The sequence below is a fragment of the Chenopodium quinoa genome, unplaced genomic scaffold (genome assembly GCF_001683475.1).
Source record: "Chenopodium quinoa cultivar QQ74 unplaced genomic scaffold, ASM168347v1, whole genome shotgun sequence".
NCBI classification, from domain to species: domain Eukaryota; kingdom Viridiplantae; phylum Streptophyta; class Magnoliopsida; order Caryophyllales; family Amaranthaceae; genus Chenopodium; species Chenopodium quinoa.
In genome coordinates, this window is record NW_018742483.1 from 1,538,957 (window position 1) to 1,563,091 (window position 24,135).

Below are 24,135 nucleotides of genomic sequence, written 5' to 3' on the forward strand. Positions count from 1 at the left end.
ATAGAGCATGGTTAAAAGTTTGAATCCGACTTAATTTTTAATCACTTTCCCAACAAAATCAATCTGAAAAAAAGGGCGACGTTCACTTTCATCTTGTACATGCCAGCTTCGTTCTCCTAAGAGGAGAGAGAATCCAACCAGATAACAGAGAACATCCATGGCTTCTTCTTCATAATCATCATCTTCTTCCTCTGCACTTCTCCATTAACCCTACTTCACCACTTCTTCATCGATCTCAATTTCATCCTTTTTCCTTCCACAATTCTCCAATTTCGTAATTCAATCAGCTGATTTCAATCTTCATCATCAATTTCAATCATACCTTCTCCAATTCCTCTCCAGATGGCCCCTTTTCCTTCGGAAAATGGCGTCGATGGCGACGATGAAAGAGAGGAAGAAGAAGAAGAAGAAGAAGAAGAATTATCAGAAGATGAAGAAGCAACAGGTTCTGAAGAAGAAGAACCGAAGCTCAAGTATCAGAGAATGGGGGGCAGTTTATCTTCTTTGTTATCGACCGATGCCGCTACTTGTATCGCTGTTTCTGAACGTATGATCGCGCTTGGTACTCATTGTGGTGCCGTCCATTTGCTTGATTTTCTCGGAAATCAGGTATTTCCTATGATCTCAGTCTTTCTTAATTTCCCCCAATTTTGTGCTTTAATCTGGTTTAAGGGATAGTGTGGAAGTTTTTGGATTTTAAACGGTTTTGAAATCGGATAATGAGTTGAATTTGGCATTTTTTTTTTTGTTTTTCGTGTCGAATTTAGCATGCTTCTAATTATTCTCAAATTAGGTTGTTTGCTCATTGAGTTAAATTGACTAACTTGTTCTATTATTGTCATAGCATAGTTACTTGTGAATTACTAGAATGACCTAGAAATTTAGGATGATTGGTGCAAGATTGATTTTTACAGAACGATGCACATTGAATTGTACTATGTTTTAATCAATAATTCGCAAAATTTTGGGTGGTTGGTCAGGTGTTTTCTTTCATCTGAACTGTGTTGCAGTTCATCTGCTTCAAGAAGAGAGGAAAAAAAAAAAAAAAAGAAGAAGAGAAATAGGTACCGAGAAGGTCATGTCGGTGTTGCTATTCAAATAATAATCCTCCTAGAAGTCTAGAGCAAGGGGGTAATACAATTAATTAATGAGTGTTTGTAGTTTTCCTTCTCGCGAAGTATTTGCTGCATTTGCTTGAATTTTCTTAATGGTGTGTTCTTTTTCTAATAATGGAGATTCATGTCTAACTTTACATATAGAAACTTGCTATATGTCCATGGCATTGAGTTTTCTTTTTAATGCATCTAACATAGATGCGTTATGCTGTAATCATCTTGGATTGACATGATGAGAATTTGGTGACCTAGGTACTCCTCTCCCCCTTCCTCTCATCCTCAAACAAAACAAACCCTTTTTTTTTTTTTTTTTTTTTTTTTTTGAAGATGCAAACTCTCTTGTATCGTGAAAGCCACTTGTATACATATCTAATTTATGGAGTTTCAGGTCAATAAACTTTTTTCCTAGGAATTTTTTGTACAAGGGTAATCTACACTCCTGTCATATTTAACACTAACACTTGGACCCACGTCACCATAGTAACCTTGTAAGGATATCGCCCGAAGCCGGGTATCCAATGTGCCATGATCATTAGTACCGTAAATGGATTGTTTGAACTTCACAATATAAGGATGGTGACAGTTTACCGTGTAATTTTGATCAAGTCAATAGTATTTGAGAACCAAAGATGGTGAATTAATCAGCTCCATCGTAAATGGACTTTATGAAGTTCATAATCGGACTAGAAGTAATCATAACTGTAGATCTCTCTCCCTTTTAATATTTTCTTGCCCCTTTTACACATGCTTCCATGCTGGGTGATGGTGAGAGATGTTTTCGTACTCAAGAGGCTTCTCTTTGTTACTTGCTACTTTGCTTTCTGTTTAAATAGTATCTATCTTGCTTGAGATAGAAAATCCAGATTAAATATTGAAGAATTTGCAATTCTAAAGGACTTGATTGGCTTTTACAGGTAAAGGAATTTCATGCACACAAGGCTGCTGTAAATGACCTTAATTTTGATATAGATGGCGAATATATTGGCAGTTGTTCTGATGATGGATCAATTGTTATAAGCAGTCTCTTTACTGACGAAAAACGCAAATTCGAGTATCATAGACCAATGAAGGCAATAGCTCTCGATCCTGATTATGCAAGAAAATCATTAAAAAGATTTGTCGCTGGAGGATTAGCTGGTCAATTAATATTCTACGCTAAGAAGTGGTTTGGTTATCAGGAGCAGGTTTGGAGTTGTTTTTTGGCTTATGATAGTTACAGCTAATGGATTGATGCATTTTTGATTTGTTTTATGCTTACTCTGATTTTAGGTATTGCACTCTGGTGAGGGTCCAATACACGCAGTGGCATGGAGGACGAGTTTCATTGCTTGGGCTAATGATGCAGGCGTGAAGGTTTATGACACTGCCAATGATCAGCGCGTGACTTTTATTGAGAGACCGCGAGGAAGTCCACATCCTGAGCTCTTGCTCCCGCACCTAGTTTGGCAGGTTGTCATCGAACTATTATTACTTTCAGTACTTAGCATGATAAAAATACTTGCTAGTTTCAATCTAGGCCTGTTTATTTGTGTCCCAACTTTTGACTTCATGCTTTTTCTTACTAAAATTAGCTGAATTCAGGATGATGCACTTCTGATTATTGGTTGGGGCACATCAGTGAAGATTGCTTCTTTAAGGGGAAATCAGAATGTAGGAGCCAATGGGTCCTACAAGCCTGTTTATGTATCAAGCTCAAACCAGGTGGATATTGTTGCATCTTTCCAGACAAACTATTATATATCCGGCATTGCTCCATTTGGTGAATTTTTGGCTATTCTAGCCTATATCCCTGGAGAGGAAGATGGAGAGAAGGACTTTAGTAGTACAGCTCCATCACGTCAGGTATTTCTTCTTGATGGATCTGGATCTTTGAGTACTTTTAAGTGTCTGATGTTGATATTGTTTTGGTTGCTTAATGCCTGTCATTTAAAACTGCTGGTACTTGTTTTAAAAATTTGGGCTTCTAGGGAGAGGTTGTATAGAGATATCTTTACTGTATTAGATCTTGATTGGGATTTGGTCGGTTGTGGAGTATTTTAGGTGTGAAGTCACGAGGTAGCACACACAATGACACAAGTACTGATAATGTTGATGGAGGGAGGACTTTTGTAACTTTCACTGTGAATAATTGTGATCAGATTGATAGTGCTTTGTGCATCAGATCTATTTAACAGTTGTATTTACATCATGGTTTCACACAACACAGAAATGTAAATCATATATTAAGCTAAACTTCCTGAATAAACACTGTCTTGGTATTTTTTTTAGCAATTGTCCTAGTGGTTTATGAAAGTAAGAACAGAAGATATAATTAACCTGTACATTAATATTGTCTGGAAAGACACACTCATTTTCATCAATGGAGTGTATGGTACGCTGAAAAGGGTGCTTAAAATTGTTGTAGTAGCTATTAACTTCTTGTTGTTATGCTATACAAAGTAGCTAATAAATGGAAATTCAGTTACTTTAATGAATAAAATTGTATTGTCTAGTTACTGCTGAACAGATATTTTTTTTTTTCAAAATAACATGGACATATTTCTCATCCATGGAGCTATTCTCTTTTTCTGTATGCTTATGAAGTTAACAGTTCCGTAAGTTTACCATTGGGTTTGTAGTGCTCTACTGTCTTTTTATATTTCTGCTAATCAGTCTTGGATCAAGGCCAGTGATATGCTTGATGTTTTTGGCTCTCTAATCAGGCTAATGCGCAGAGGCCAGAAGTACGCATTGTTACATGGACTAATGATGAGCTGGCAACTGACGCTTTACCAGTTCATGGTTTTGAACACTATAAAGCAAAAGACTACTGTCTCTCACACACTCCTCTATCAGGTTTAGTTTATTAAGTCTTTTATCATCCACAATTATTCTGCTTTTCTATTTTCTTGTCCTTTTTTTTTTGGGTAAGGGAAGAAGGGAGTTATTGGTGGAGGCTCCCTGTTAAGGACTTAAGTAGCTGGAAGGGGGACTGTTCATGCCTTTTATTTGACTTGAGTATGCATGCCTTTACATTTTTTTATTGGACTTCTAAGAATTGTTATTATTACAGGGAGCAACTATACTAATGGTCGATGGGCTGCAGGTGATGAGCCACTATACTATGTTGTATCCCCAAAAGACATAGTAATTGCAAAACCAAGGTTAGTTTATTATACCACCTCCTTCCCCGTGTTTTACATGCTTCACATCTTCTCTTTCATCTCTTGTTTATTTTATATCTGATGTTAGATTGATGTAAGTGTTTTTTTTCCTCCTTTCTCTTTTCTTTTTGCTTCTTCCCCTTTATGGCGATCAACTTATATTTAATTGAATGAAAATGGTACAAAATGAAGAAAGCTAGAAGATGCAGATAATTGGGTGTAATGGGTTTTCTAACTAGCTGCTAAGATGGTAGCATATGAAGACAATACTTCTTAATTAGTGTTTGGCAAAGCTATTGGAACTGTTGGAAGACTGTTTTTGGAGCTTTGAGGAAATTATTGTCTTTTCTTTCCTTTTGAGGAAATTCTATTTCCTTATATGCTACCAGAAACAGACTTCCAACAACGTTTCTGGTAGCATATGAAGAAACTGATTCTACCCAACGGTATAGTCTAGTTAAGGGATGACTTTGTATATTCTGATTTGTTCAATTCTTTTTGTGCTCTTTGTTTCTATAGACTAATATGACGTTGAAATCTGGGAAAAAGAAATCCTATTTCCTAAATCTTTTCTGCTTTACCCCAATTTTCTTAAAAGTTGTCTTATTTACTCATGGATGCATAAAAGAACATCCGTGAGAACAGGTGCGCTATATGAGCCTTTCAAGTGCACGGAATGATTGGTCACAAGCAATCTGGTGGAGAAGAGAATTGGTAAGGTTCAGCTTGGTTTGATTAGAAGTCTGGAGTTTGAGATTGGTTTAATCCACTATGTCCTTAACCTGGCTACATATGAATGAGTTTGAGCAGTAATTTTAGCTCAATTCCCTCTTTATCTGGGCCTAAGTAGTAATTTGGGCAAGATATTTTCTTTTTATGTCATACCTTGATGAAAAAGAGGAGAGACAGAGGGATCAAGGGATTGATGTAAAAGAAGAGAGAGAAAGTGGGAGCATGGATGCTCTCAGGGAAGAGTACATAGATAGAGAGGGCAGGTGGCTGTCTAAAGTGGACAGTTGGGGCTTGTTTGATGATGCTGAGTAGACAATGTTGTTAATGGGAAAGAGGGGCTGATTGGGCAGCAGTGAGGAGGGTGAATTGGTGAAGGGAGAGAAGGTCAAAGATGGGGCGGTGGTGGATCTATATACAATGAATTCTAGTGAGGTGCCTTTGTGCTGGAGATGGTGGTGGGCCATAGTGATGAAGGGAGGGGGTGAAAATGGAGTGTTGTAATGGCCAAAGCCCAAAGGGATTATAAAGGGGATTTAAGTGAAAATCAGCTGAAAGACTAATTTTTTCTGCCACTTTTTTATTTTTATTTTTTATTGGACAGATTCGGAAAGTCATCCCAAAAGTTGGGGCTGTTCCTAATTAATTGAAAGTTGGAATTGTTTGAAGAAGGCTGACAAATTGGCAATAGTTGGGATTATTATTTTCAAATTTTTAATTGTTTTTTCTTATTAAATGAGCCACTTCCAAGCTCAAGCTTGGTATGTTTATACTCCCTCCATCCCCGAAACTTCGACCCTTTTGTGTTGATTTCGCGGTTATTAAGTTACTTAAATAAAAAGAAATAAAAACATATTGGAAAGATACATTTACATGGGGTTTGTAAAAGAGTAGAGAGATAAAAGTATTAAAAATACATGAAAAAACAAAATTTTATATGGGAAAGCTAATTTTGCACAAATATTGTTGTAAATTGGTGGGTATTTTAATGCAAATGGGTCAATCATTTTGGGACTAAAATTAGGCCAAAAGGGTCGAAGTTTTAGGGACGGAGGGAGTACATGAGTTTGGCTTGGCCCACTGCATAACATGTAAGTCCGTATGTATGATCTGCAAGTGGGTTTTAAAATTTGAATAATTACTCTAAGCTAATCTAAACTATAAGTAAAAGTAGAAAATTTACTCAAGTTTGTACTCAGGGTTCATACTTTGCTAGTTTTTTGGATCAAATTTTAGTCTAAGGATGTTCTGTCCTCAAATGAAGTAGGAAGTTGATTTGCTGATTCTTTCCAAGGGAGGGAAAAACTCGGAATGGCATATTAAACTTTTGAATTGCTCTGGGCATTGACATTTACTAACTAGGAAAATGTGGAGGGCTCTTCAGTGAGGAATTTGCAGTAAATTTTCCCGGGGTTACAAATGTCATATATGCTATGGATGATCTAGTGGATGGCCTTTATTGAAAAATTATGTCTGCTTTGTTCAATATCTCCTTTGAAGAAGATTGTAAAATGGAGGGCCTTTATTGCTTGCAAGTAATACTGCTTTGAAGTTGACCTCTTTGATTCCCGTTGCAGTGCTTGGTGCATTTCAATAGTTATTATATGCATTGTATTTCAATTAGGAAAGATCAAGAAATAATTTGAACTAGTTTAGACTTTTATGTCAATGTATTTTAAGCTACTTGTTGAATCATGTCAGACAAAATTTTGGTATAGAATAGAACTTCGAGACATTATTGCTCTTTGGGCTATGTGGTCTCCTGATTGCTCTTTGGGCTATGTGCTCTCCTGATTGCGCTTTGGGCTATGTGCTCTCCTGATTGCTTGATACTTTATCTGACAGTAGTAGGTTGCCAGGATTCAGTAATAGCCAATCAAGATTTTATAGGCATCCTGTTTCTGCTTTGTGCTGTTGAAAAGTGAAGGGGAACCCAGTTAAGGAGGACCCTACAAAAACGTCTTCTACCTCTCTATGTTGCCTTATGTTGTTGGTTTTTTTTATTTTTTATTTTTTTACAAGTTATTGCTCTATCATCCCCATAACTGAATTAAATTAGTATTTAGCTGATATGATTTATGGCTATTTACAAGGGATGCTGAAGATCATATCAATTGGCTTCTTGAACATGGATGGTATGACAAAGCTCTCACCGAAGTTGAGGCAACACATGGACGAAAAGAACTTTTCGAAGAGGTTGGTCTTCCCTTTGCAGATTATATAGTATTATGTGATTTTCTAGAGTGGTATTTACCTATCTAGCATATCTAGGCCCATTGCAGTTTAAATGGCCTATTTGCAAGGAAAGTTTCCTAAAGCAAAGGAGTCTTGTATTTGATGGCTTCAGAGTTCAATGTGCCCCCCCACCTCTTCCCCCCTTGACCTCCGCCACATCTTTCCTCTAACACATTCCCACATCCATCATAAAAATATACCTAGGAGACCATGCTACCAGTTTTGTCTTTGAAATCTGAACTGCATTGTCTATGAATTTTTTTTCCCTCCTTTTTCTTTAGATAAATCTCGTGTTCCCTTTTTCTCCCTGTATCTCATGCTCTCCACAGAGTCTATAGTCTCCGCACTGCCTTTACACTTTTCTTCTTTCCTTAGCAAATGCTATTAACTTGGATGTGTTGTATTTTCTGTCTATAAGATTTTTTTACCTTGTAAGTCCTACAATTATACCATTGGTGGCTTGCTGCTGAACCTGTGCATGTCAAATAAAAGAAATCATGTTTGATGTTGAGGATAGAATTTACCTTGGAAGGAGGAATGCCACAATGCAAGGCTGTGTTGAGACAAGTAGGTGCATTATTGAAGCGTCTATCCTCCAATTGTCTGCAATAAAGACTATCTTACACTAGGAATGTTTACGTCTTTAAGCCAAGAGAAAGATGATTCCTTTTGCCATTATCCTCAATAGTAAGCCAGCATTTGTCTGTATTTTCTGTAAGTCTCAAGTGTTACCATGTCATGACAAAAGCTGAAGCTTTCCATAGGGCTGTTCAAGTTGTGCCCTATACTTGCCAATTCACTTACCTTGAATATTTTTGGGGCTTTTGTTGTTTCCTTCACAAGCTGTTCTCCTTGTCATTACGTTTCATGCGTCCTTGTTCTTGTGAAATCACTGAATTGCAGTAGTGTAATCTCAGAGTTGGTAATGAAATCTTATTGTGAAATTTTTTCTGTTGATTTCGACTTTCTGCTTCTGGTGTATGTTTTTATCTTAGTAGCTTTTGTAAGATTCTGAAACTAGAGCCCTGGAAGCTCTTTCTGTCTTTTTCTTGCAAGCATTGGACTGTCTGTTCAATACAAAAACAGTTCTGTCTTATATTTAGCATGTATACATTGATTATCAGAAATTCCCATGTGTTCAAGGTTGACTTTTTTTTAACATCTAGTTTCACTGTTAAGCTCTTGTGATTTCCTTATATTATATTAACAGGTGGGATCAAGGTATCTTGAGCATTTACTTGCTGAGAAAAGATATGGTGAAGCTGCAGCTTTATGTCCCAAATTGCTGCAAGGGTCTGCTTCAGCATGGGAAAGGTAACTATGGTTTCACTACATTACATTGTGCTACTTTTTTTTCCCTTGGTACTGAGGGTTGGTTTCTCTTCATAGATGGATTATTCGCTTTGCTCAGCTTCGTCAGCTACCAGCTTTAGCCCGTTACATGCCAACTGAGAACCCAAAGCTCAGTGATACTTTATATGAGGTTTGTTGTGCCACAAAATTTGCTGCAATGTTGATATGATTTCCATGTACTAGATAATTTACCTTTGTTATGATCCAGCTTGCCCTAGTGGCTCTTGCAATGAATCCTGCGTACCACAAGGATTTCTTATCAGCTGTGAAGTCATGGCCACGATCAATTTACTCTGCCCTGACTGTTTTGTCAGAGATAGAGCCTCAGCTTAGAGCTTCTTTAATGACTGACGATCTGAAAGAGGTCATTCTCTTTGTTCTTGCTCTCTGTTTTCGAATATTATGCTTTCCTTATATGGTGTGTTTCATTCTTATTGTTACTAATAAATAATGCCAAATATCCAGGCATTGGCAGAGCTATACGTGAGAACTGGGAAAAATGAGAAAGCATTTTCATTCTTTGCTGATGTAAGTGTGTAGATCTATATATTTTTTTCCCAAGCCTATTTGCAGATATGTTGAACATGCAACATTGTGCTGTAATGATGCTCAATGCGCCTCTTTTTGCAGCTTTTGAAACCAGAAGTTTTCGACTTCATTGAGAGGCATAACTTGCATGCTGCTGTTCGTGAAAAGGTACAGTAATGTAATCATGAGCTTCGGTATGGACTTTGAGTCCCACTGCGTATTTTGTTTGGTTATGATTGTCTTTTGACATAGGAAGGCATTACTATTTTTGTAATTCCGCCATACATGTGCTGTAGACATTTTCACTGATGCACAATTTTCATGACTTTGTTGTCAACTAGTCATAGATCCCTGGATATTTGCATATTGCTACTTAACGCTTTTTTTTTGTTTATCACAGGTTGTCCAACTGATGATGCTTGACACCAAACGTGCAACATCCTTGCTGATCCAGCAAAGGGATCTGATTACCCCACCTGATGTAGTGTCGCAGCTTTTAAAGGCTGGAGATAAGTGTGATTCCAGATACTTTTTGTATCTGTACTTGCATGCTTTATTTGAGGCCAGTCCTCATGCTGGAAGGGATTTTCATGATATGCAGGTATTGTAGAGATCATGGACATAATTTAAAATCTGATTTCCTTAGCTAGCTTAGTTCAAAATTTTTCTTAAGGATGCTTAAGCCTTAGAAGCTTTCTGATTGAATCCAACTCACCATTTTACGTTTTAATGCATTCTTAGACATTTTCTAAAGTTTTTTAGTCTTCAAATAGAATTATTATGTTACTGCCAATCCAGTGTTCATTAGGCAATTATTGTAATTTCTAAGCTCTTAGGGAGTAATTATTAGGGAATGAGAAGCAAAGCTTCCTATCCTGTGTTGCCTTCCTTTAGTGCTTGTGCTAGCATTAGAGCATATTTCTCTGTATTGTAGTTTGGACTTGTTGAGCTCCTGTCATTATTTATTTATTTATTTTGTAATTTTTTGCTAGTAGGTGGAGCTATATGCAGATTATGATACAACAATGCTACTTACTTTCCTTCGTAGCAGTCGACATTATACACTGGAGAAGGTATGCAGATTCAATTAGGCAGTTAATTCAAATTTTTAGAACGTCAGAGTTGGTATCAAAGTATTTAGTTCTTGTTGAATACAGGCCTATGATCTTTGTGTGAGAAAAGGTCTCCTGAAAGAGAAAGCATTCATTCTTGGAAGAATGGGAAATTCAAAACAAGCCCTTGCTGTTATCATCAATGAATTAGGTGATATGGAAGAGGTAATTATCTTTCATCAGATATTGCAGTTTGCTATTTATGTTTGACAATTAATATATGTATGTGTGCGGGTGTCAGGGTGTGTATCCGGGTTGTATTCATGTGGGTGTTTGCGTTCTTATTGTTTGCAGGCTTTAGAGTTTGCTAGCATGCAGAATGATGATGACATTTGGGAAGAATTGATCAAGCAATCTACCCAGAGGCCTGAAATGGTATAAAATTGTTGTATTCCTTCCCCTAAACCATTTATACGGGAAACAATCATCGTCTGTTTTTCACATGCTTGCCTTTTCCTGTTTGCAGGTTGGAATGTTGCTGGAACATACAGTTGGCAACCTTGATCCTCTTCATATTGTAAATGTTGTGCCTGATGGACTGGAAATACCTAGGTTAGTACTGTTATGTCCTTGTAGTACTTGTAAATGTAGATGTGCATTTGATATAAAGGCCCTTTCTGATCTTCCTTGTGCTGATGGTTTTCAGACTGCATTTCGTGTCAATCATTGTTTGTCTTTAGTAAGCTCTATCTGTCTTTTCCTCTCTGACTGTTGGAATATCATCCACTCATTTTAGTCTCTTCCACTTCAGCATCATATGCAACTTCCCATTTCCCATCTCCAAATATCTTAAAATTCAAAACTCGCCTTCTTGAATTTTCTCCCACTTCTTATCCTCAGGCCACCTTTCTGTGACTTCTAAATAACCCGAGTGTTGGATAGGCAAAACATTCAACATTTTCTCCACACTTCCATGGCAATCTTTGAAAATCTGCACTTAACTGATCTTGTAGTATCATCACAGACTTTGTACTTTAGGCATCTGTAACCACATTCGTCTTTCCTTCGTGATACTGAATTTCAGATCTTATTATAATATTGCCAAATCTTTAAGACACATTATACAAATGTTACTCGGACTCGTCTCTAAGTGTCGTGTCCAACAAGGTGTCGAAGTGTCCGACATCTCAATCCTTAAGTTTGGTTGACACTTCGACACGGTCAAGGGAGTTGTCTTGACTAATATTTAGGATACGGCTACTGTATAAAGTGTCCAAAAAACTTTAATCTGATACTGAAATACTCCCTCCGTTTTTTAAATACTTGCTCCACTTTCCATTTACGGCCGTTTTTAAATACTTGCTCCATTTCCTTATTTGGAAAGCTTTTACAATATTTAGGGGCCGTTTGGTTGGGGGTATTCAGGAAAGGGAATGGGAATCAACTGCCCCGATTCCCTTTGTTGTTGTTTGTTAAGCACTTTTAATCATTCCCTTTACCCTCTCCATTACCCCAAATCCTTCCAACTTCATTCCCCACCCCCCTAGACTTTTCCATTCCCTTTCCCTACCAAACTTCACACCACCACATCACCACCTTCACACCTACCAACACCACCGGAAAACCAGCCCTAACCACCGCCGCCCCTACCCTGACCACAGCCGCCCCTCCCCCGACCACCGCCGACCCTCGCCGCCCTCCCCTCCCCCGAAAAAACTCTCCAACCACACCAGAACCACACCAGAACCACCCTGAAAACCCCCACTTAGCCCTGAAAACACCACCTAACCTCAAAAAACTCAACCCCAAGCCACGAAAACACTAGCATCCCTGAAAACACCACCACCCCGAAAAAACCACCCAGCCCCGTAAAACACCACCCAATACTCTACCCCCAGCCTCGAATACCTCCACCCCAACTTGTAAAACCCCACCTAGCCCTGAACTTAGCCTCGAAAAACTCCACCCCAGCCCCGAAAAACTCCAACTAGTCGGCGTAATTCGCTGCGATTGTTGGCGATTAGGGTTGTTCGTTAGCAGATGTAGATGTAGTTGCGGCTGGTGATGGTGGCTGGCTGCGGTGAGTTGGTGGTTGGAGTGTGAGTTTTGCGGGTTGGTGTTTGAATTGGAGCATGGGAGCAGTGAAGGAGTGAGGTGGTGTTGGGCGGCGAATTTCTGGGTCAAGGGAGATCGGGGCTAGGGGTGGTTTTTTTTGGGGGAGGGGAGGACGGCGAGGCTCGGGGGAGAGTTTGCGGTGGTCGGGGGAGGGGCGGCGGTGGTCTGGGCTTTTCCAGTGGTGTTGGTTGGTGTGAAGGTGGTGATGTGGTGGTGTGAAGGTGGTTGGATTGGTGACCTTTTATTCAATCAATTCCTTTGTTATTAAAAACAAACACCCCAAAATTGGGGGATTATCATTCCATTCCTTGTCTTTCCCTTTGTTCATTCCATTCCGATTCCCCTGTGCGAACCAAACGACCCCTTAATTTATTTCTCTCACCTAGTGGATCCAATATATATTCTCTTTCTTCCAATTCTCTCCACTACTTTTGCTTTCTATAATTTTTTATTCTTCCACCAACCCCACTACCTCCATATTTTATTATTTTCTCCAATTTCTCCTAAAACTCCGCGCATAGAGAAATGGAGCAAGTATTTAAAAACGGAGGGAGTAAAAAAATAGATAAAAGTCATAAAACCGAATTTTTAATTAATTTTTATTTGGGTTTAAATTTAATTATTATAATTTATAGGATTTTTTGATATTTGCTACCACCTAAAACGCCTCGCTTCAGATTTGCTACCGTTTTAAATTTTTTTTTTTACTTTGCTACCACCCTAAACAAAGTTTGTTAGAAATCACTACCACTTAATGGAATCCGTTAGGATTTTCGTTAAGTTTATTTAAAAAAAAAAAAAAGAAAAATTTTTAAAAAAGAAAAAACCCAGCCACCCTTCCCCTTCCCCCGCCGGCGGCCGATGCCAAAAGATTCGGCCGGCGCCGACGACCTCACCCCCCTTCTCTTTTCCCCACCCATGAAACCAACCTCCCCCCCCATTCCCTTACCCACAAAGCCAACCCCCCCACTCACGAAGCCAACCCCACCACCCACGAAGCCCCCACCGAAATCAGCCCCCCTCCCTGTTATTCCCATCGGAAGCGACCCCCCTCCCCTTCCCCCACCCAAAAACCGACACTCCTAACCCTAAACCATTAGCCCGAAACCACTTTTAACGGGTTTTAGAGTTTTACTCATGGTGGTTTTTGGGTGGTGGTTTAGGGTTAGGGGTGGTCGAAAAGGGTAGGAGTAGGGGAGGGGGGTAGATTTCGGTGGAGGGAACAGGGAGGGGGGTTGGGTTCGTGGTGGGGGAAAGGGAGGTGGGGGTTGGGTTCGTGGTGGGGGATAGGGAGGGGGGTTAGCTTCGTGGGTGGGGAAAAGGAGGGAGTGGGGTCGCCGGCGCCGACCGTAGTAGGGAAGGGGGTGGTAGTGGGGTGGCTGGACGGTGGTTGGGACGATGTAAGGCATGGGGTAGTGATTTCTAACAAACTCTGTTTAGGGTGGTGGCAAAGTAAAAAAAAATTAAAAAACGGTAGCGAATCTAAAGCGAGGCGTTTTAGGTGGTAGCAAATGTCAAAAAATCCTAATTTATTATGACCTTTTATCCAAATACAATACCTTTTTTTTTTTTTTTTTTTTTTTTTGAAAAAAATCCAAATACAGTACCTAGTTACCTAGGAGTACTTCGTATTACTACAGAGCTTATTTGTGTACAACAATTTAAAAAGGCCATCTGTTGTAGCCAGTGACTAGTGGCCCACTACCGTCCCACCAACTTTATAAAATTATAAACTAAAATAAATAAACCTTCTAAACCCATTACATAAAATCTACACGTGCTACTCTTTACAGTTGTCAAAAAAGTACTTTCTCTCTCTTCTTTTATTTCAAATCTAAGAACTCATCGGTTTTAATTAGGGGTGGCAAAATCTGACCCGACCCGAACTCGACCTGAAAATAATGGGTTAAGATTGAGATTTTCAACCCGATTTCTTAAATGGGTTGACACGAATCCGACCTGAAATTAAATGGGTTAGGTTAAGGTTGAAATTTTCAACCCGAAAATGACCCATATAACTCGAAAAAATAATAAATCAGTAAGTAGACTAAATTTTTCTACAAAAACCTTGATGTAAAGCATGGCCCAAGCCTAAAATATGAATCATAAACCATTAAACCTGAATGCCTAACATTGTTAGGCGCCGCACTCAACTCACTTTCTTTCTCTCCTTTATTTTCCTTTATTTTCAATTTCTCAAGGAAGAGTCATGGTCTGCTACTCTGGTTCTGGTTGGGTCACTTGGTTGCTCCGCCAATCAACCTCCTTCAGCTTCAGCTTCAATGTTTCTGATCCTCAAGCTTCGGTCTTAATTTGTACTCTGAAAATTAGTATTAGACTATTAGTTGATCTACAATGTACATGCATAATCATCACTCGTTACTACTATTATGGGGTTGCTTTTAATATTTTTTATTTATCTTTCTCTTTATACATATTGATGAGAAATTATTATGGAGTTCATGCAAATTTACTATACAACTATCATTAATAGAACTATATGGTAAGTTCATCTTGACAGCCACTTGTTTGGCCTTTTTTTGTTACAAATGTGACCAAATTTTCACTTGTATTACAATTGTGTTTTTGATTAATTCTTTATTGTGAAAATGATATGGATTGAATTGTTGTTTTTTGAAAAATCATGTTTTTTTTTTTTGAAAAATCATGTTGTTTGGAATAATTAGGTTGTTTGGGTTGGCTAACCCCCCAACCCCATAATTATCAACCCGATTTAAAGTTTAAAACCCAAAATAGAAAAAAAAAGGAAAAATGGTAAAAAATAATACAAACTTTCAACTGTCCGTAAAAAACAAGTCAAACTTTTAATTATTTCTAAATAATACAAGCTTTGGTGGGTGTTCGCTAAAAACAAGTTTTAACCTGTTAGTAACTTGATTAACAGGTTATCCGGGACATGTGTCAAAATTTTATTGGTTTAGCAATTTGATTTAATTTTTATTTATTTATTTAATGTATTTTGTTTTTAAAAGATTATTAATGTATTTAATTTTATTTTTGTAAAATTAAAAACTCATTTCCACCCAAACCGGCCACTCAGCCACCACTTCCACCCTACCTTGCCTCTCGGCACCGGCCACGCCTAGATCCCCTCCTCCAGCGCCAGCGTCGACACCCTCCCTCGCGCATCACCCCCTTGCCCAACGCTGACTTGAACCACCGAACACCCTCCCCCAAAATCTTCTCTCCATCGCAAAACCACAAAAAAACAATCCATCTCACTTTAAAAACCCAAATCGGGCCTCCCAGCAACCGATAGAGGGTTCGGTAAGGTTTTTCGAAGGTGGAATATGGGTTTTTGGTGGTTTAGCGGGGGAGGGAGATTTTGGGGAGAGATTTCGGCGATTTTTTCCGAGGAGGGAGTTCGGTGGTTCAACTAGTGCCGAGGAAGAGTGAAGGGGATGATGTATGGGGGGAGGGGAGTCGGCGCCGGCACCGGGCATTGGAGTCTGGGGGCGGCTGGTGCCGGGGGGATGGCTGGTGGAGGACTTGTTTTTATTTTTTAAATTATATTTTTGAAGAAATTTATTTAAAATATTTTTATTGATAATTAACAATCATTAAAGTTGTTGTTATTAGTTAATTACATAGTTAAACAAATTTATAAAAAAAAAATGACCGGTCAATTTGTTTATGGCGGACACCCTCCAAAGTTTGTATTATTTAGAAATAATCAAAATTTTGACTTGTTTTTGGCGGACCGCTGAAAGTTTGTATTATTTTTGAAAATTTTTCCAAAAAAAGAACTGGTCAAAGTGGGTTAGTTTCAGGTTGACACGAACCAGAAAATATTAGGTTCAGGGTGTGTTTTTTCAACCCGAAAACTTGGGGGTAGCTGACCCAAAATAAACACGAACCTGACCCGATCTGATTTGTTTGCCGGCCCTAGTTTTAATGGCGTTTCTCATTCCTTTTCCTTTTTCCCTTTCCTTTTGTCTAAAAATTGGGTGATTCTTCTAAAAAGTAACCAATTTTTTGCAAATACTTCTTTGTACTTTCATCCGGCCACCACAAATAGCAACCACAACTCGTCGGCAGTGGCGGATCCAGGAATTAGAACATGGGAGGACAAATGGACAACGCATGAGTTAACAAAAATGTTTGAAAAAAAAATAGTTGAACGAATAGATAATTTAATAGTTGAAATTTTACAACTCAAAATCCAAACAAATCGAACCACTATTTGAATCAACAAAGTGCAAAACAAGAACAAGTTGCTCTTTTTGAGACACATCACTTGACTCATCGGCCAATATAGCAAAGTAATCATCACTAAGTGCTAAGCTCTTCTATTATGCACTTAGTTGTTTCTTTTGCACAACAATTAATAATGTCTTTTTGAATGGGGGGAGAAGTCATTTGACAATTTCCGAGTGCATTGTCAAGAGTATGTTCACCTACTTCCTTAACCTTTTCTCCTAACCATTTCAAAAGCTCAATGAAATTACCTCTATTATATGACTCATACTTTCATCATGCCCACGAAATGCCAAACCTTGCCCCAAAAGAAATCTCAAGCAAGTTAAAGATGCCTTCAAACGAAAACATTGTGTTTTAGCCACATCACTTGCCTTTTCTAACACATTCACAATTGATTTCTTTTTCCCATCTCCTAAATTCACATACTTCTCATAAGAAACATTATGAGCACTATTAATACCCCCAACATGCTTCTCAAATCTTTTCGGTTTATTCCATGCCCTAAACCCACCATCTACAAATGCATCACCCCCCGCAATTGATTCAATTTCACATTTGAAAAAATAGCATACAAAGCAAAAGGCGGCATCTTTCTCAATACTATATTCAAGCCAATCCCATGTTTTGAACCAATTAACACTAAAACGACGCATTCCGAACACTTGTCTTTTAGGAAAATCATGGGTTTTTGGTTGACAAGGTTGTTTGAGGATGTAACCTCTTCTAACCGCATTTCTTTGATTAAGGGGATAATCCATAATGTTCATTCTTTTCCTGGATCATGACGAAGAAGTTCCACATCATATACCAATTCTTCATCCTCCGGTTCTACATTACTAGCATTTGAACCACCAATTTCCATATCATCTTCTTGAGCTTGGGGAGTACTAAATGAATGGGGTATATCTTGGGATTTCATTCTTTTAGACATAAATTGTCGAATATTGAGTTGTGACATCCTATTAAATTAGAAAAAATAAACTAATTAATTACCTATATAAATTTATCAATTACCATAACTATTAAATGACAATTATTCAACCAAGTAGTCAATTTTCTAACGCACCAAATTTCCGACCCATTCAAACAATTAAACAACACAAAATTAGAGACAAAGCAAAAAAACACAACTTAAGATTTCTAAAAATCTCACATAAATACTCAAGTACAGAGTACTCATTCAACAAATTGTAGTCCACAATCAGCATTCAAGAAATCAACAATAGTTTAATGGAACAAGACAATTAAACAATTAAATAGACAATAACATAAACAATTAAACAGCAAAAAATACAAAAAAATCTGTTTTTTATTTTTTATTTTTATAAAATTAGGGATTTAGGGTTATAACTTACTTTGAAATTAAATTGGGGATATTGGGAAAGTGAATGAACAATCCACGTATAACTGAAGTTCCGATGGTATGGTCGCGGGTCGCCGTCGGTCCAGTCGCCGGTGGTTGCTGGTCACGAAGGTCGATTTGCATTTTTCCCTAATTTTGGTTTTAGAACTTTTGGTTTTAGACTTTAGTGAAGTATAGTGGGGGACAACTCTGACAATGTTTTGTGGGTTTTGTTTTGTTTACTCAAGCTCCCAAAGTCACAGGTTTGCGTTTTAACTTTTCAACGTTCAAATTTTTACTTTTTAATTTTTTTTTTTAAAAAAAAAGCTGATTTTTTTTTTTTTTTTTTGAAAATGAGGGGACAGTTGTCACCCCATGTGGAGCCACTGCTCGTTGGCGATCTTTTCAATGTGCTGGAAAATACATCTGTGAAATCGAAATTTTCAGGCGACCAAAAGCCCTGTACTAGTATACATTTATTGTCTGTATGTGTCCTGCATTTCATCAATTCACAAAATTTTGGTAGATTTTTGAATTAAACCCTAAAATTTTTAAATTACAAATCTTGATTATCTGAAATCGACACCTATTTCAGACACTTTTTCGATCCCCGAGTCGACACTTTCCCGTAGTCGTGTCAAGGGCCGTGTCGCGCATCGTGTTGTGTCGACACGCGACACCCATAGCCAAGGAAGGTGTCGGAGTAACACATTATACCAGTCAATTCTAAGTCTTGCATTGGGTAATCCGCCTCATAGGGCCTCACCTGATGCATATACAATTACCCTTCTATCTTGCATCAACTCACATCCCAATCCATACTTGGCGCATCACTATACATACATGTGCTCTCCCATATGGAAAAGCTAACAAAGTCATCCCATTTCCTTAGAAAGGCTTCCTCACTCCTCACATTATAGAGTCACAAATTTATTTTTTCTTCATTTGATTAGTCATAGGCCTGGAAGTTTTTGAAAAGTCCTTTACAATCCTTCTTACAGCTTGAATCTTAGTTGGATCTCCATAACATGCCTCCTTTAAAATTATACTTCCTTCGTTTCTTTATAGTTGCAACACACACTTTATCGCGGTATTTAAGAAAAGTGGACCTCACATGATATAATACACTTAAAATGGAATCAAGGGGTTGTTAGAAGTATACTTAAGTGGGCCATGAGTTTAATTAAAGGTAATTGTACAATTTTCACCATAAAAACCTTCCTTTTATTGTGTGCTGCAATTATGGTGTCATTACCATTTAAGGCAACCTTCTTTATTTTAAAGTCACACTTTGAGAGTATGAGATACCACTCATTTTCCACTAAAGTCATCGATACATCCCTCAAATGCCTCTCATGCTCGTTTTCACTACAGACTCATCCAAGTATGGTTGAAGAATCTTGTAAAGGTGGCGTTACTATGAACTCATAATGACCATAGCGCGTCTGGTTGAATATCGAATGTCTTTTTCCCACATTCTAAATTTATCACAATATTCCCCCTTTCCTACCTACTTAGCTAAACATTTATTCTTGGAGGTTGGTGTACTTGTTCTTGATGGTTACATTACTTGGTGCTCAACCTTAGACTCCTATTTTTTACTTCACCAACAATATTGGTGCTTGCCTTGTTGAGGACTTTGGTGTTATATAATATTTTGCTAAGAAGTCATCTAGTTTAGATATTCACTTCATTCATATCAGTGGGAGGCCGGGAGCCATACAATATATAGCTTTAGTAAAGGATCACGTTCTAGGCATTAACTATGAGCTCGCTTAAAGTTGGCTTACCTGAAATTTCTTCCCTTCCTTTTGGTAAGTTATTTTTAATCTTTTTGGGCCAACCAAGATCACCTTTGGGGTTTCACTATTGATTTACCCTTGGTATGATGGTATTCAACCAATTAATCCTTCTTTGAATCACATCTAGATCCTTCCTTTCAAATTCAACCATGTTGGAAGGAAATGTTGCCCTAGCTATTTAGGGAATCCACTACTATGCAACCTAGTATGGTTTAGTATGGTTTAAAACTTCCTACACAGCAACGCAATATCTAATGAAACTGATAATGAACTCCCTAATCTAATACTTTCCACTAAAGTTTTAGAAATGAAAGAATGAGACGTTCTTGAATCAAATAAAATTATAGTAGGTTAAATACAAATAAGTAGAAGCATTTTACGCAGCATCATAACTATTCATCTCAAATGCACGGCCCTTTAGCCCTTAGGCTGGCTCGTTCTAACTTGTTCCTAGTTTTGGAATGATCTCAGCCTACTGATTCAAGCCTTGCTCTCCATTCTGAGGAACCTTGCTTGATGACCAGGATCATTTTTATAGCACCCGTACTCACAGTGCCCTAATTTATGACTGAAACAAGTCCCCAAGTTTACCTTACAATCTCTTCCTGGATGTTTTTTTGTCATACCTCTTGCAGTGAAAGACTCTCTTAATATTTTCCCCATTTTTGTATCCATCTACTCTCTAATTGGGGTTATGATTGTCTCTCTCCACTTGAGTCACCATTCATTTTGGGTATCTTGTCATTCCCTTGGTGATTTTCATTTCTGTTCTTGTTGTTCTTGTTTTTATTTTTTCTTTTTTTTCTCCATAGATATTCCCTTCAAGCTCTCTTCCCTGAATCCCATTAAGGTGGGTTATTGTACCATACACCTAGTCCAGGGTCTAAGATTAGCACCTTCCTTGAAGAGTCAAGGTTGCTCCTCGCTCATACCTTTGGGATGTGATGGTCACAGGGGGTACCACCTTATGATTTACGATCATTGTTCTCATTCTCAAGTTAGTAAACTCCTAGAACTTTTAGGCTGGTTAAAACTTAGTCCCTAAAGCTTCTTTGCATAAGAGCCTCCCTCCTTTGAGTTCACCACAAGTTAGCTTCTCCTGTCTCTGGACAATATATTGTATCAAACAATTTGTCTTATCCATGAATCAGTTTTCTAGGCATCTGTGATGGATCCAAGTCAACCATTGTTGGTTTATTCGAGGCGGGAGAAAAGGCGGCAGCAGCAAGCATAGGGAAGAAGCATTTCTTTACATCAAGACAAATCAATTAAGAAGTATGAAGGGAGGAAGGGCAATCAACTTTAGTAATGCTTAGTTATGGTTTTTCTTATTTAGTAAAGTATTACATGTATTCTCTCTAAGGTCAACTTGTCCACTAGTATAAGAATTGTAGGAGGAATGTAGAGAAGATTATCCAGAAATTTGCAAGGTAAACACTAGAGAGTTGCAACCTCAAGTTGCTTGGAGAGTTGTAGCCTCAAGCTACTACCACTATCCTTTGTAGCCTTTCGATTAATTATATGAGCAATCAGTCCTATTAAATTGAGTATATATAGTTTGAGCAAAACCAGTCTATTACAGCATCATAGTCTTCTTTTCTAAGATAAAGGGGTGGTTTAATTGCATCCAATCTCTGAAGTACTTTATTAAGTGTTTAACTCAATTTAGTAATTACTCTAGCTGGCTATAACTAGGTTATTTCTTTTCACTATGTTGGTCGGTTGTTTGATATAACATTTGTACTTGTATCATTTCTTCTTTTATTTCCAGCTCTTTTTGAGCCATAATATCTGAATAATAATATTGTACAGTAACCAAGTAATTGACGCAATTAATCTAAGCTTAACCGATTAATTCAATTGATCGTTTAGTCACAATCAGGGAAAAAAAAAGCTAAACTTGCTAATCATTTAATACTCAATTTATCCTTTAGAAATAAATAAAATCATCATACCGTTTTCCCAGCTTTATTTGAAGACAAACTAAACCACTTACACAAAATCTAGCTATTCTTGCCAGCACTTTACATTATTAACAAATTAAAATAGAACAGTTCTAAGAGTGAGACATGCACTTAGTTCCTGTTATCATTTGAATCATATAAGGCCAAAGGGGCTGAATGAACCATGCCATTCAAAATCTGAGTAAGGAGCATTATTTTCTGGGCTTGCTGGCTCGAAATAGGTACTCTTGGGTTCATGTAATACTTTAGGATGGCTAGGATATTAAGGATGATAATCTGGGCTTTTAGGTTCACTTGAAGCTGCAGATGGAGGAGTTTATGGAGTTACAAGCTGAAAAATATCTTTGTGTTGATTTAAAGCTAAAACGCTCTATGTATTGGTTGTAACCATAACTCTGTGTCTCCGCTTTTCCCCCTTTGCTGCTTCAATAATCTGTTGATTGATCGCAGTTGGTGGAGTATGGCAGATACTTGTTCCCTTTATTCTAGCTATGGCTTGGTTTAGTTGTAATGAGATGAAGGACCTAGATGTAAATTCGGAATGAATTGGTTTGGAATATGCCAAGCCACATCTATTGTGAAGCCCAAAAGTTGATCTTAGTTGGCCCAAATTGAATAAAAGTGACCTATTGAAATGAAGGGAAGAAAAAAAGGCCTGAAGATCATGTCTGCACTACAATTGCAGTCTTGTTTTAAGGAAAGGATGTACACTATGGTTGTATAGTGTAAGATGGTAGAGATTAAAGAAGATGATGGCCGAGTATCCTTTCATGTGTAGTATTAACACACGTGCATGGTCAAAATGATGCAACTATAGTGAAACAAAGAAGTATATAAACTTATTTCAATTACCATCTTTTTTATTACTTATTAAATGGGTCATTAATGCTTAAGTTTGTGTTTTGCATGGTTCTGCACAATTACATACCTATTGAAGTTTTTTTAGGATTAGAGTAAAATCCATGTATAAACAAAAGTTGTACAATTGTTTTGGTAAATTTGTATATGTGAGCTTGAGCTACTAGCATATCTTAAAATTAATTTTATACAGTTGCTCTACAACAAAAAAGCCAATATTATATTATAGATACCTTAAAAGAACTTTGGTTTTTACTAATCTCTATTGCTGTTACTAATTCTTCATAATGTAATTACAGGCTCAGGGATCGATTGGTCAAAATCATAACTGACTATAGAACTGAAACCTCACTCAGACATGGTTGTAATGATATTTTAAAGGTAATTCTTCAATTTAGTAGCCTGCTGTTTGAATCATCTTCAATTTGCACTGAAATTGTTGGTTGTTTTGGTGGGAACAACAGGCTGATATTGTCAATCTTTTGGTTAAGTACTACAAAGAAGCAAGGCATGCGGTTTATATGAATAACACAGAGGATGAGGCTAGAACTAAGAGAGATGAAAAGAGGATGGAAGAGTCCTTTGCAAAACCACCAAGTTTCAAAAACATGGATTTGAAGTCTAAGACTAGGGTGGGAGGCAGATGTTGCATATGCTTTGATCCCTTTTCCATCCAAAATGTCTCGGTTGTCATTTTCTTTTGCTGTCATGCATATCACATGACTTGTTATATGGACTCAGTCAATACATATAGTGATGAGAATGAAGCTCAGGATGGTTCCCTTGATTCTGAGTATGATGAATTTGATGACGAAGAGAATGGTGAAAGTCAGTCAGACTCCTCTCGAATGCGGTGTATATTATGTACTAATGCAGCTAGATGACTAAAATGGTTTGATGAGGTGGTTTGTTGTATAAATTGTATCTTTTGCTATCTGTTTTATCTCATTTCTTTTTCTTATTCTTTTGTTTATATCAGCAAGTTTGGAGATTGAGACTTGAGAGTGTGGGAGGCTGCTTTGCTTGTACAATGAGAGCAAGGTTTTTTTTGGGGTCATTGGAATTCCCGAGTCTATTTGTTTGTCAATTGATATTTTATCGATGGTCATTCATTGTAATAAACTTATTTGATCATACTTAATCATATGGGCATATTTTGGATCTGCAATGGTGTTTTAAGATCTTTTGTACAGTCTTATTCTTATTAACATTATCCTTAATTATGTTTTGATAAAAAAAAAAAAACCCTACTAAATGAATTTACTACTAGTTGTTATACTTTGTATATTATTACAAGTTTTTAGTGTTTTTTTTTTGGATAGCAAATGTATTAAGTTTTCAAAGGTAACATATTGATGTAACACAAACAAACGTTTTACACAAATTCTTATGTTGGCCACACCGTGTGGTAAGCCATAATAGGGGTTATTTCATTAGTGTTACAGGGGTTGCTCAGTTAGTGTTTACTCTGTTACTGTTACACTGGTTACTTTCTCTGGTTACTTGGTCAAAGTTACTATAAGCGACATTTGAAACACCTACGTAAGCATATTGGGAATGTGTTTGACAATCATAGGAAGTGAGATTTGATGTTATACGATAAGAGACAATAAAAATCAGGAGCCGTCAATAAATTTTGTAAGGAACTTGTAAACCGTTCATGGATCATTTAAGACAA

At 37.5% G+C, this 24,135-nt stretch overlaps 1 protein-coding gene across 2 annotated transcripts; it reads left to right on the plus strand.

Annotated features, from left to right (window-relative positions):
• Positions 1-23,620, plus strand: LOC110719114 (vacuolar protein sorting-associated protein 41 homolog). Of its 2 annotated transcripts, none has more exons than XM_021898017.1 (19): positions 1-609; positions 2,030-2,299; positions 2,385-2,564; positions 2,697-2,957; positions 3,818-3,950; positions 4,201-4,258; positions 7,081-7,183; positions 8,433-8,536; positions 8,612-8,705; positions 8,784-8,939; positions 9,041-9,103; positions 9,206-9,271; positions 9,504-9,704; positions 10,099-10,176; positions 10,261-10,380; positions 10,510-10,590; positions 10,682-10,767; positions 22,757-22,838; positions 22,922-23,620. In XM_021898017.1, exons 1-19 carry the CDS (start codon positions 343-345, stop codon positions 23,339-23,341), a joined length of 2,823 nt encoding a protein of 940 aa, XP_021753709.1. In that variant the 5' UTR covers positions 1-342; the 3' UTR covers positions 23,342-23,620. The 2 variants fall into 2 exon arrangements, with proteins under 2 accessions (XP_021753709.1, XP_021753708.1); XM_021898016.1 differs by having other exon boundaries at positions 2-609; positions 4,168-4,258.
• Positions 23,621-24,135: the final 515 nt, after the last annotated feature.